Consider the following 12,837-nt stretch of genomic DNA (forward strand, 5'->3'; position numbering starts at 1 on the left):
ATATGAGCGTTGTTTAAAAAATGAGAATTTGTATTGTAGGTTTATGTAATTACTCTAAGGACAATGAGTAAAAATATCACAACAAACTTAAAAAGTTGTTTTTTCCTTATAAATGTGATTGAAATGAGTATTTTTTGGTGTGCGCCCTATGATATTTTATAAGTTTAAAGACATGTCATATTTTATCCTAATAGTGTAATCATATAAGACCATTTCTTTTATTAGCTTTCATCTCGCTTGTCATAAGCTTTGCTAGCTGATGCTCTTGGGGTGTCCTTTGTAAAGATGTAATTCCCTTTTCATTTTTTTATTTTTTTTCTTTTCCTTTTCTGACCAAAAGAAATAGTGAGAATACAACACTATTATCTTATGATTAGATTTCTTTTAGCATTATTCAATCATATATAAATATTAATAGAATAAAAAAGGCGTTTACATGAGAGTGTAAGGAACAATTATATGTATATATAGGAGTATAAATGAATCATCATATGTTTAACTAAGACCAAGAAAAGGAAAAATTTCATACACAATTAAAGCAATACAATTAGAAATAAAGCTAAAAAATTAGACTAACAAATATTACATAAATAAATAACTGAGCTATAACATTTGGCCACTATTCTTAAATTTTACAAATCCCACATTAAATCCAGATAGTCTTTTTAACGGGTTTATATCTTGTTTTAATGTGGGATTTGTAAAATTTAACCATAGTTGTTTTGGATGTTTAATGAGAGATGAAAAATTTCTCTAAAGCATTAGTTAGAGATGAAATTAAGAGATTTGAGATATGATAGGAAGCTTTTCTAAAGTGCCACATCATCATAAAGCTTGCATAAGAACAACTCAAGTTTCCTTTACAAAGATGTTTATTAAAATATGCTTATAAGTATTTTTTTCATGCGCGTGAAAGTTATCAGAAAAACTGAAAATATGTGTATAGATTTCTCTTGTGTTATAATCCAAAACAAAAAACTTATCTTTATGAAAAGACATTTAAATGGATCAAAACACAATTCCTCGAATTCTCCAAACAATCGAATTTTTAAAATAAAATAATGTTGTCTCACAATGAGCGTAGAATAACTAAAACCATATTTAAACCATACATTCAATAGAAATAGTTTAACATAAACTTCAATTCATTAATTCAACTATTAACTAAATTTAACATAAAAAAAATTAAAATTTAACTTCAATAAACAGGACAATCATTTTTTTGATCAAACCTTCCACAACTTAAAATATTACATTAAAAATAGACAATCATACCAACAACCTTGAGCCACCACATTCGATCATAAAATTATCCCCAGTTAACGACGGTAGCATACATCCTATTAGGAGGATTATTGACGGTGAACAAAATAATGTCACCAACTTTTAGGCCCTTTTCAAGAACAAAGTCATACCATCCTCTCCCTATGTACTTCTGATGCATGCTTTTTGGCGCAATGTGAACATCACAGTCATAACATTTACCAGTTTCTTCGTCAAAAAGGAGAATTTTAGATTGATTGATATACAAAACATTCTCAGCAACACCTCGAGGAAAATGCTACAATAGATTTGTCAAGAAATCATAAAAATTATAATTAACCAACAACAACTTAACAACATAAAACAACAAAAATGCTTCGTAAATGGCACTAACCAAAACATTGTTTCCATCCAAAATAGAAGCAGTAACATTATACTTCCAATAATGAACATCGACATTTTGAACATTCCCTAATTTAGGATCATTGACTTCAACTCCAGTCTCATTCATTTTTCCTTCAATCCAAATGATATATATAACATAAACAAATAAATCATATTTTTCTGCCATTTAAAAAAAATAGGGACCAACAAAAAAGTTATGCAAAAACCCATGACATCTTTGTACTTATCTATACTTTACGAAAATTTTTGGTATTTATTTTTACAAAGCTTTTTATTCTCGAATTCCAGAATGAAAAACAAAGTAAACCGAAGCAATATATTGCTAGTTTGCCAAACACACCAATCAAAACATATAATTAAGACCAAACATAGTTCCTCTTGCAGCCTTGCACAAAGTACAATTATATATAATGAAATACACAACCAACACTAAATATTCCTCTCCAAACAAAATAAATACAAATTGTAACATACCTTGTATCATAAGTGTCAATTTTTACCTAAATCATTGAGTAAGAAACCATGTATAGTAGCAAGAGGTTGACTACACATCACATGCCACCGCAAAACAAAAGCTTGAAAAACAACCATATATATACACCATGAGCATGTGAAAATTCTTTGTTGAAAAGTTGTCAATTATGTCCTTATAAATATAGTGTAAATATATAGAAGATGAAGGATATGAAACCGATTGATAAAAGTAACCGTAGGATACTAAAAGGCTAGAGTTACAAATATTTGCAAATTTACTTTAAAAAATAAAAGAATACTTGCAAATTAATAAATTAAGAACTGCATTAGAGTTGACACGGTATTTTTGACATAGTAGTTCATATTATTTTACATTTAATAGTTGGTGGGCAAGGTAGCCATAATTTCATTTCTGATAAAATGAAGTTCCAAATTAATCATATTATGATTATGATATGATGATATGATAAATAAAAAATAATATTGCATCCCGATACAAAAATTGTATCCAAGTATATTTAATATTTTAATTTTTTTTTAGAAGGCTAGAACTTATTAATTAAAGTACCATTATCATTTTTAATATTAAAAATGGTGGGATTTAATTATCAATAACACTTGTACGTTTTTTTTCTTCTTATAAGTAGAAGGAGCCTTAAGTAGTTTAAGCAATTTGTCTAGAAATTTTGGAGTGGATATTAAATGAAGTTGTTATAGTTAAGAAACTCATGAATTTGAGATTTATTTAATTTAATTGTTATTGTAAGATAGAAAGCCAACTTGTTAATACTATGAGATGAGATGAGAAGCTTTTTTAGAAGTGCCACATAAGCACAATGGAAGCTTAAGAATAGTTCAAGTTTCTAATTCAAAGATATATAGATAGATGGTGAACTTTGGAAGAAAAAAAATAATTAATAAGCTTTAACTTGCAGCAAATAACACAAAGCGGCATACGCGAGTCACTTGTTTTTTGTTAAGCAGCTTAATTGGTAGAAATTCACATTTTTAAGGTGAATAACTCATGTACTTTTTCTTCAAAAAAAAAAAACTGATGTACTTTTGTTAAGTACCTAGTGCAAATAACACAAAAGAACAAAAATTCACATTTTTTTTGTTACCAACTCTTCGAATGGTGTTAGTGTATTGGATTAAGATTTTAAGGAATTTTAAAAGACTTTTTTATTATCAAAAAGTTTTGTGGTATTCAATCAAGACTCTTTGCAATTTAAAAAAAGTTTTGTGGTATTCAATCAAGACTCTTTGTCATTTAAAAAAAGTCTTGTGGTATTCAATCAAGACTCTTCATCACCTAAAAAAAGTCTTGTGGTATTCAAAATCATTCAAATTTATAAAGATTGTTTAACAAATTGGATTTTGATGGATTTTGTGGGATTTTCTAGTGAGCATAAAAAAGTCTCTCATAAAAACATGAGATTTCTTAGGATTTTTTTTTCTTTTAAGATTTTTTTATCTCTCTCCTCTATTCATCTCTCTCTCTCTCCCCCCTCTCCCTCTCTCTCTCTCTCTATCTCTTCTCTCTCTCTCTCTCTCTCTCTCCTATCTCTCTCCCCTCCTTCTCTCTTCTCTCTCTCTCCCTCCCCCCCACCCCCTCTCTGTAAAAGAGAGTGTGTTATAATCATTTCTTTCTAATGAATCCTTAAAAATCATAAATTCTTTTGAAATCTTATAAAATCCATAAAATCTTTTCAAATCCTTTAAAATCTTTTGATGTAAATCCGTTGAAATCCATTAAAATCATGAAAGTCATTAAAATCATGCAAAGTCTTTTAAAATCCTTAAAACTTTTTTAAACAAAAATTGTCTTTTAAAATCCTAATCCAATACATCCCATACTCCTGAGAGCAGATAAGTTGTAGATACAAAACAAACTTAAATTTTTGTTTCAAATTTGAAAGTTTTTCATTTCTTCTTGTTCACTCATTTTATTTTGATCATTTTTTTTTTCAATTTGGTCTTATATTTTTCTACCATGTCATAATTTTTTTTCTTCCAACTTCTAGGTAGAAATAATTGTGTAGATAAAGGTGAATGGGATTCATCAAATTCAAATTATAAGTGTTATTTTTTCAAAAACTATTTTATTGATGGAATCTTGCGACCTTGAATTTGGATATGCAAATTGGAAAGAGTCGTTGGGCCTAACCCAACCCTACAAAACCAAATTTTGAGGCGAGAATTTTCCTCACCTATAAATAAATACATGTTCATGCCATATTTTGTTTGATGTGGGACTCTTTAACACACCTCTCACGAACAACACTATTGAGCTTGGTTCGTGGACATAAATGATACATGAAATAGCGTCTGAAAATAAAGTTATAAACTCGTAAAATAAGCTATAAGCTCGTTATGAAACGAATGTTACCAAACAGAGCTTTTTTCATTAAATGAGCTTATAAGCTATCGCTTTCCGCTATAAGCTAACTTCTTGGTCTTACCAAACAGAGCATAAATCTAAATTTCAAGTTTAAAATATAAATTGTCCAACTTGTGCAGATGTAACTGAGTGCAATGTAGACACGTGCCCCACTTCACACAAACCTGATCACACTTCTCACCGTTGAGATCTATAATTTGTTGTCTATCAACATTGTAAGACACAAAAAGCAATCAACATGTTTGATGGTCGGATTAGACAAGTGTACCAAATCGTTTACCAAGTAATAAAGTGATAATTAGAGTATCATATCCACATGGATTGTCGTTTCGTCCTAACAATTTGTGTATCTTATTTGGGAACAAAATAAATTAACAAAGAGATAAGAGTTTAGATTTTTGCAATTTAATCTATTTGCGACAGAGCAAAGTTTACTTGTTTGATTGCAGAATGTTCATGTCGGTTAGGATTCTTTGAATCTCCTCTACTCATTTGTTGAAATTAATTAACAGTCAAGTCAAGTTCAATTATTCTAAGTAGACTATATAAGTACTGAGTTCATTGGGACGTGATAACCTAATCAGCTCTCAAGTTACATCTTCTGGTCGCACGATGATCCTTACGTTTGGGGTCTTACTCTCTCATAGATTTGGTCTATCCCTCTACCTATCAAGTTGCACCTGCTGATCCATGTGACGGTGCATGTCGGTCGTACTCGCTTAGGAGTAATTGAAACATAAACTTAAATTAGGGTTCCTAAATTTCCAAAGGTATGACTTCCCAGTGTTCATAAAGGTTCCCTCATCAATGAAACTTAGAAGTACATAACACACTCTCCCTCTCGATAGTTCTACAAGCGGACAGCCCTATCATCGTCTACCTTACCAAGGTGCAAAAAGAATGGAGTTACTAGGTTGATTTAAGTCGTGAAGTGACTTGTTTCCTTAATAACTAACTAGTTACTACCTGATTTCAGCAGATGTTCATCAATATTAGGTGTGTCACCTCCCTAAGTACTTACTATCAGGGTACACTTGCTTTCGGTTTGTTTCGCTAGTTACTAATTAATTACTTCCTGGTTAGACAGATATAAATATCATATATGAATATCAGCATTAGGCCCTGTCACTACCTATGCGCCTAAATCAGGGTTATGTTTCAAAGGTGACAAATCTTAAGCACTACAGTAAAATTAAAGAGCGAATAGAAAATAACTGAATAAAAAACTTTAAATTAAATAATTATCCAAAAAACAAATTAGAGGTTCAACTTAGAACCCTAGCCTAAAAAGATTTAGTTACCCGTGGTAACTAAAAACAAATTACAAAAGAAACAAAACATACCCTAGAAAAACCTTGTGTGAGGAGAGAGACTCCTCCCTTAAAGCTCTTAGTGATTGCCTTCCTCTTGATCCACTTCGTTCTAAATGAGAAATTGTGAATGAGAAATGCAGTAAAGTGAATAAACAGGGCTACGGCTAGAGCCGGCAAAATGGGCTAGCCATATGGGCTGGCTCGCTAACCCGAACAAAACATAGTTGACCTTAAAATTCTAGCAGAACCAAAAACCGTAACATATTATATATGTGGATTCTCTCACTTAAACTCACAACCACTTCTTCATCAAATGTGGGAGTCATACTTACACTTGAGCATACCAAGATGAATGGATGGACTCACAAGAAAAAGATTGTTATTATGTTAAGTGTGAGTAAGAATCTCACAATATTAGAAGAAAAACTAGATGTTGAACAATTATAAAAACGAAAATTATATTTAACCTTTCTAAATATTTAAATAATTTGTAATTAGGTTATTAACTTTAAATAAATTGTAATTAGATCTTTACATTCAAATCCTAATCACAAGTTTTCTTATAAGCAAATTTGTATTCAAACGAGTACATAGGTTACTCTAAACCCATTACAAAAGAATCAATTCAAACACATTGAATACATGAGAAAGGATTTGTCCACCAATCCGGTAAAAAGTAAGTTTTTATTTCTACCTTCTATACATACAAACTAAGACCAAGATAAACACTTAACTCGATTGTGAGAATTAACTTAAAATCAGATTCTGGAGAAATCGTGGCACGTTTGCAGGGTAAGGTGGCATGATTGGATGTTTCAGTTCTGAAGTAAGTCACTGGAAAAAACGTGGCGCGATGGAATCGCAACGTGGCACGATGGTGCACCGGAGGCGAAAAACAGGAACATATTTTTCAGTGCAGATTTATTCCAAATTTTAAGTGATACTTTTACTATAAATATCGACCTTGTATGAGAGTAAACCTTGAGATAGAGAGAGCTGAAAACAAGGGTTTAGAAGGCAACACAAAAACTAAGGTTTGTATATAGTTTGCTCTTGGTAACAAACACTGGGGTTAGGGTTGATTCACCTTGGGAAACACAATTAGGATTGAGTCTCTTGGTCACGGGAAGAGATTGAGACTTTAGGTAGAATTAGGCGGGAGACTTATTCTTGTAACTCATTGATATCTCTTTTGTAAAGTTACTCATCATTATAGTGGAATGGAGGGCTGCTCTCTCCCCCAGACTAGGTCAGTTTTGGACCGAACTAGGTAAACAAATTTCGTGTGATCTCTCTTTCTTTTCTGTCGCTGTTTTCTACTTTTGTTTGTGTTTATAACTTCCATACACTTTGTTTTGGTTGCGTGATTATTACTTGCTCCACACATCAAATATTTTATTGGTGTGATTTTCAACGAATTCACAACATCGATCAACCACCTCCATTGTATTACCCACTTTCCTATTAAAAATAACTTCATTCCGTTTCAACCAAATTAACAGGATGTCTTTATTCCATTCTAGCCTCTACCAACTATCCAAACCAATAAAAAACCGTTTTCCAAATTTCCTAAGCCTTTGGGCACATTGCAAATAAATGACTAGCTGATTTTGATGCCATTGAAACTAAACACACAATATTCTTGATGAATATCTCCAATTAATCCCGCAACAACTCCATTTTAGTATGAATCTTCTCTTGCATAAGTCTCCATCCACACAGGAACCCACGTTTTTCAAATTAAAAATTTTAGTTAGAAACTATGAGTCTTGATTAAAAACTTGTGTTGTGTTCAATATTGATTGATTTAGGACTCAATTGCAATTATTTTTTCAGTTCAATAACCTATTTAAAAAGCCTTAAATAATTCCCTTAGAAAATTAACTTCAATAATTTAAAACATCCGAAGTAATTCAAATATTAAATAAAAGCGTCTTATACAAGGTAATTTAGAGTTTAGACCACATTCACATTGGTCCATGGAAAAAGGTGGATTTTCAAATCAACTACTACTATGTAAATCTTTGGGATCACCTTTCAATGAGTAACAAACTGAAGGAATGAGAAACTTCAATCATAGGAATCCACAATTTCAGTTCAAATTCCTCCTTTTTAGGTGATAAAAAAATCATTTAGGTAATGATCATATAATCTACCATATATCTAAGATCAGACACACTTTGGCAAAAAAGAGTTATTCTTCTCTGTAAAATGTGTTGATGAATTTGACTAAGGTATTCAATATTCATGTGGTGGCGCGTGGGAGTGAGTGGAATGGATAAATAATATTCCCATGCAATGCAAAAGCAAACAATAGTGGGGAAGGGTACAGACCGGACCAAGAAAAAGTTTCATTTGGTCGGGACACTAATTCGACTATAGTCCATCAATAAAGCACCAATAGACACCTTTTTATTTAATTTAATATATTATACAATAATACTATAGGATAATATAAAAACATTCTTACATCACATTCTTTACCTTAAATTTATGATTGGGCGGTCCAATGCACGAGGTTCTCATCAAATGATGTTTGAGAATAGTAGATGTATACAGTTTACGGTCAATGTGACAAATTCAAAAAATTTAAATGGTAGGAGCAATATGGAGCATTAATATGCATATAGTTAAATTTATGATATCCAACATACAGTTAAAACTCTATAAATTAATAATGTCAGGACCAGAGAAATTTATTAATTTAGAGAGTTATTAATTTATCGATAAATTAATAATTATTAATTTAAAGAGTTTTTAAGTTATTATACTGTACATACCAAACAAAAAAGGCAAATTAGTCTATGCCTCTTAGAATTACGTTGCAGCGAACCTTGTGACTCAACGTAAATTAGTAACTACTGTGTTCATATGCATTGGAAATCAATAATGACTTTTGAAGTACAGTAAAAGTAAACAAGATGAACAAATGTGTTCAATGTATTCTTAATATATTTTTTTAGTTTCTATGAATTATTAATTTATGATTTTCTTGGGACTGAAAATTATAAAGGGATCTCCCGAAAAATTATTATCTTATTATTTTATCGTGTTTTTCAATTTTTTACATTGGCCCAAGTCGGGACCGGACAAATTTATTATTTTAGAGAGTTTATTAATTTACCGAGTATTAATTCAAAGAGTTTCTACTGTATATATGTATTTATCCTCTCAAAAGAAAAAACAAATGTGTACTCACATTTCCTAAATTACTCTTCCTCACATAATTAGCTCTGGTAGGGATATTGCATATTTATATGCAGGAGCGGGGTTCGAACCCCGAATACCCCACTTCTCCACAATTAAATTGTGTGAGCTCTAGCCACTAGGCTACTAGACAAAAAAAAAATTCACATTTAAAAAATAAATTCAAACAGTTGAACTTAACTTTTAATTTTCGATATGATATTTCATATTTTTTTCATTATTAATGATAACCTCTAATTAATATTATGAGCCTCAATATCAAATTATTGTTTTATATATTGCTTTTATGATAATGAGAATATATCAATGGTTGATAAAGATGATTTGATGTTCATTTTCTTCTTTCATTTATTATTTTGTGTAAAATGAAATATAAATACGCACCATAAATTGTTTTCTACGATTTGACCTATTTGTAAACATTAAATAAATAATTCTTTTATTTTGAATGTCACCAAAAATATATTTCTCCATATAATTGGTTAATCATTTATTTAATTTCACATGATTCTTCTTTTTAAGAAGTTAAAATGAAATATATTAACCCAAACTTAGTCTCTCAAGCACAAGGAGTGCCAGAGAAGAACTAAGGCAGAAGAAATATTTGTTACATAGGTTAACAATGAAAGAAAGCGATATAGGGCACGCTTAAAATACAGAGGCTAAAATAAATTAAGTGATAATTCCCAAATATAAAAGGGGATTAAGCCACCACATGTGATAATTAAAGGGGATTTCACATGATTCTTGATGATTTTTATAGCAAAAAAAAAAAAAAAACTCTTTAAATATACGAGACTCTCATTGGCTGAGTTCCAAGAATGATAGATATATGTACTCTACGGCCGTCACAAGCGTAGAGGCTGGTTTTATATACACGAGACTCGATTAATTCAAACTTTAAATGTTTGATATAGCGGTAAAAAGACGGGTTTTGAACTTGGAGGTTTCATGATCGAGCTCCACTAGTGTCTTTAAAGAAAGATAAATATGAATACATTTTTAAGTGCTCTTTAAAATCTAAGTTCTTCAATATACCTTGAACTGAAGTACCATTCCATCCTTTTAAATCTACCTAAACAAAAAATTCATCCATGACACTCAAACTTTATAAATTCTTAATCAAAAGAAACCAATGTAGACCATAAGGTACTGTATCATTCATTAAACAAACTTTACATTAGAATCACATGATAATTAAACTTCAAAATATTTATTGCCAATTACTAACAAACATAGACTGGTCAGCAGCTAGTACTGATCTCTCTGTCTTAGCACAGTACTTAAAATAGTCTCTAGCAGTGAGCATAAAAAACAGAAAGCTTACCGGTTAAGAAACACACCACCTTCTCAAAACCCTAGAAAGCAAAAAATAATAATAAAATAATGTTATGGAGGGAGAAGAAGAGAGAGTGAACAAGCAACATAGATTTTTTTTTATATATAAATACTCAAAACACCCCTCCTTTACTTTTGCTTCTCATTTCTACCTCTCAAACATTCATAACCACTTGTTAATTTCTTTCTTGCTTTCTCTCTTCTATCTTCAACTCATCACCAACACAAACACATAGACACTCTTTTCTTTTTCTACCTTGTTGATGTGATTCTCTTCACTATTATCACCTAAAGGAAAAAAAATTCAAAGAGAGAAAACATGGTTTTTACTTCCATACCAGCAGCTTATCTTGATGCAGCCAACTGGCAGCAACAGGTAAATATAATTAGCAAGGTTTCCATTTAATTTGGTTCTTGCTTTTGTTTCTTTGTCCAAAAGGCAAAATAATTCAAAAGATAAAAAGGAAAAACAATATTCTTGTTACTTTAATTTTATTTATACCTCTTCTTGAATATACCAAATATTTGATTTCTTTCTTATTCCCTTTCTTCCCTTATTCTCAATTCATATACTCTTTTTCTAATTTTTCTTCCTTTTTGTCTATTTATGTTGTTATTTCAGCAACAGAATCATCATCAGCAACCAGGAAACGGCGGCTCCGTCTCTCAACAACTGCTTCAGACACCACCACCACCACCACCACAGTCACAGTCTCAACCTCATGGAGGAGGATCCACCGGCTCAATTAGGCCAGGATCGATGTCCGATAGGGCAAGGATGGCGAACATGCCTATGCCGGAGGCAGCACTGAAATGTCCACGTTGTGAATCAACCAACACAAAATTTTGTTACTTCAACAACTACAGTCTCTCTCAGCCCAGACACTTCTGCAAGACTTGCAGAAGGTACTGGACAAGAGGCGGCGCTCTAAGGAATGTCCCGGTTGGTGGAGGCTTCCGGAGAAACAAGAGATCAAGCAAAAGTAGCAACAATGGAAACTCAACAAAGTCTCCGGCTAGCTCTGACCGCCAAACGGGGAGTGCTAGTTCAACAAACTCAATCACCTCCAATAACAATATCCACTCTTCCGCCGATATATTAGGCCTTACACCTCAAATGTCATCATTGAGGTTCATGACACCTTTACATCATAACTTCAGTAACCCTAATGATTTCGTCGTCGGAGGAGGAGGAGATTTAGGGTTAAACTATGGTTTTAGTTACATGGGAGGAGTAGGTGATTTGGGAAGTGCTTTAGGAGGTAATTCAATTTTATCTTCAAGTGGTTTGGAGCAATGGAGGATGCCAATGTCAATGACTCATCAACAGCATCAATTTCCTTTTTTGGCTAATTTGGAGGGTTCAAATAGTAATTTGTACCCTTTTGAAGGAAATGTTCAAAATCATGAAATGATAACTAGTGGTGGATATGTGAGGCCAAAAGTGATTTCAACTTCTGGAATTATGACTCAACTTGCTTCTGTGAAAATGGAAGATAGTATCAATAGGGGCTTTTTGGGAATTAGCACAGGAAACAATAACAGTAATCAAGGAAGTGAACAATTTTGGAATAGTGCTGTTGTTACTGGTAATTCTGCAGCTAATTGGACTGATCATGTTTCTGGTTTTAGCTCTTCTTCTAATACTACTAGTAACCAGATGTAGAATTTTATAGTGTTTTGTGTGAAGTGAAGCTTATGGTTTTGGTTAGTGGCTTCAATTTCAGAACTTAAAGAGATAAATTTCCATTCAAAATAGATGAATTGGTAAGGGATTTGAGGAGTGTTGAGTTTAGATCAACTGAAAACCCTAGGGATATTATATTTTATTTTTGTTTTTTAATATGTCTTTCTTTCATTTTAATATGTTACTTTTAATATAGGTTTAGGTTTCTTTGTATGAGAAGGTTGGATATATTTATATATATAGTAACATTGTGAGTTCAAAGGAATGGATATTATCAATATTTTGGGTTGAATGTTTGATTTAACTTGCTGGCATATTTTCACACTTTGAATTGGAGAGATATGATCATAAATTCGCATATATTTTTTTATTTTTATATATGTACAATTATATTGTAAGTAAATGATTTCAGTGCAGCTTCCTTAGCAATAGTTCTAATCAAAGTTTTAAATTATTATCTGCAACTATAATTGTTACTGCAATATAAAGATTTTAAAAGTCTCTGAATTTTATCACAAGGCATAACTACAATTTAGTATGAAACAGCATCTTTTATTAATCACACTTGCAAAGTTGCAATAGAGTTTAATTTGTAGTCAAAGTAGGCTTTGATTATGAGTTATACAGGAATTTCCGTTTGGGAAAAGAGTAAAGTTACCATAGAAAAAAGCTTACTAAAATACGGTTGTCTTTCTATCCCTGTATAAATTGTTGATCTAGACAGAATTTAAATAGTGTTTTCTTTTATT

The 12,837-nt window shown here is 31.5% G+C and overlaps 2 protein-coding genes across 2 annotated transcripts; one reads left to right on the plus strand and one right to left on the minus strand.

Moving 5' to 3' along the window:
- Nucleotides 1–1,309: 1,309 nt before the first annotated feature.
- LOC146926934 (uncharacterized) lies at nt 1,310–1,774 on the minus strand. Its single transcript, XM_085706997.1, has 2 exons — nt 1,658–1,774; nt 1,310–1,561 (listed from the first exon to the last, which is right to left on the minus strand). Exons 1-2 carry the CDS (start codon nt 1,772–1,774, stop codon nt 1,310–1,312), a joined length of 369 nt encoding a protein of 122 aa, XP_085563123.1.
- Nucleotides 1,775–10,307: 8,533 nt separating this feature from the next.
- Nucleotides 10,308–12,380, plus strand: DOF2.4 (DNA binding with one finger 2.4). Its single transcript, XM_085700363.1, has 2 exons — nt 10,308–10,777; nt 11,024–12,380. Exons 1-2 carry the CDS (start codon nt 10,721–10,723, stop codon nt 12,065–12,067), a joined length of 1,101 nt encoding a protein of 366 aa, XP_085556489.1. The 5' UTR covers nt 10,308–10,720; the 3' UTR covers nt 12,068–12,380.
- Nucleotides 12,381–12,837: the final 457 nt, after the last annotated feature.

The sequence above is a fragment of the Medicago sativa genome, chromosome 4 (assembly GCF_051527215.1).
Source record: "Medicago sativa cultivar Bolivia chromosome 4, Bolivia_mono, whole genome shotgun sequence".
In the NCBI taxonomy this organism is placed as follows: domain Eukaryota; kingdom Viridiplantae; phylum Streptophyta; class Magnoliopsida; order Fabales; family Fabaceae; genus Medicago; species Medicago sativa.

Excerpts from the sequence above, each read along its gene's own strand:
- LOC146926934 (XM_085706997.1), bottom strand. The coding sequence starts at position 1,774 with ATGAATGAGACTGGAGTTGAAGTCAATGATCCTAAATTAGGGAATGTT. Across the intron at positions 1,562-1,657 it reads TGGATGGAAACAATGTTTTG|CATTTTCCTCGAGGTGTTGC; the intron begins GTTAGTGCCATT and ends AATCTATTGTAG.
- DOF2.4 (XM_085700363.1), top strand. The coding sequence starts at position 10,721 with ATGGTTTTTACTTCCATACCAGCAGCTTATCTTGATGCAGCCAACTGG. Across the intron at positions 10,778-11,023 it reads CAGCCAACTGGCAGCAACAG|CAACAGAATCATCATCAGCA; the intron begins GTAAATATAATT and ends TTGTTATTTCAG.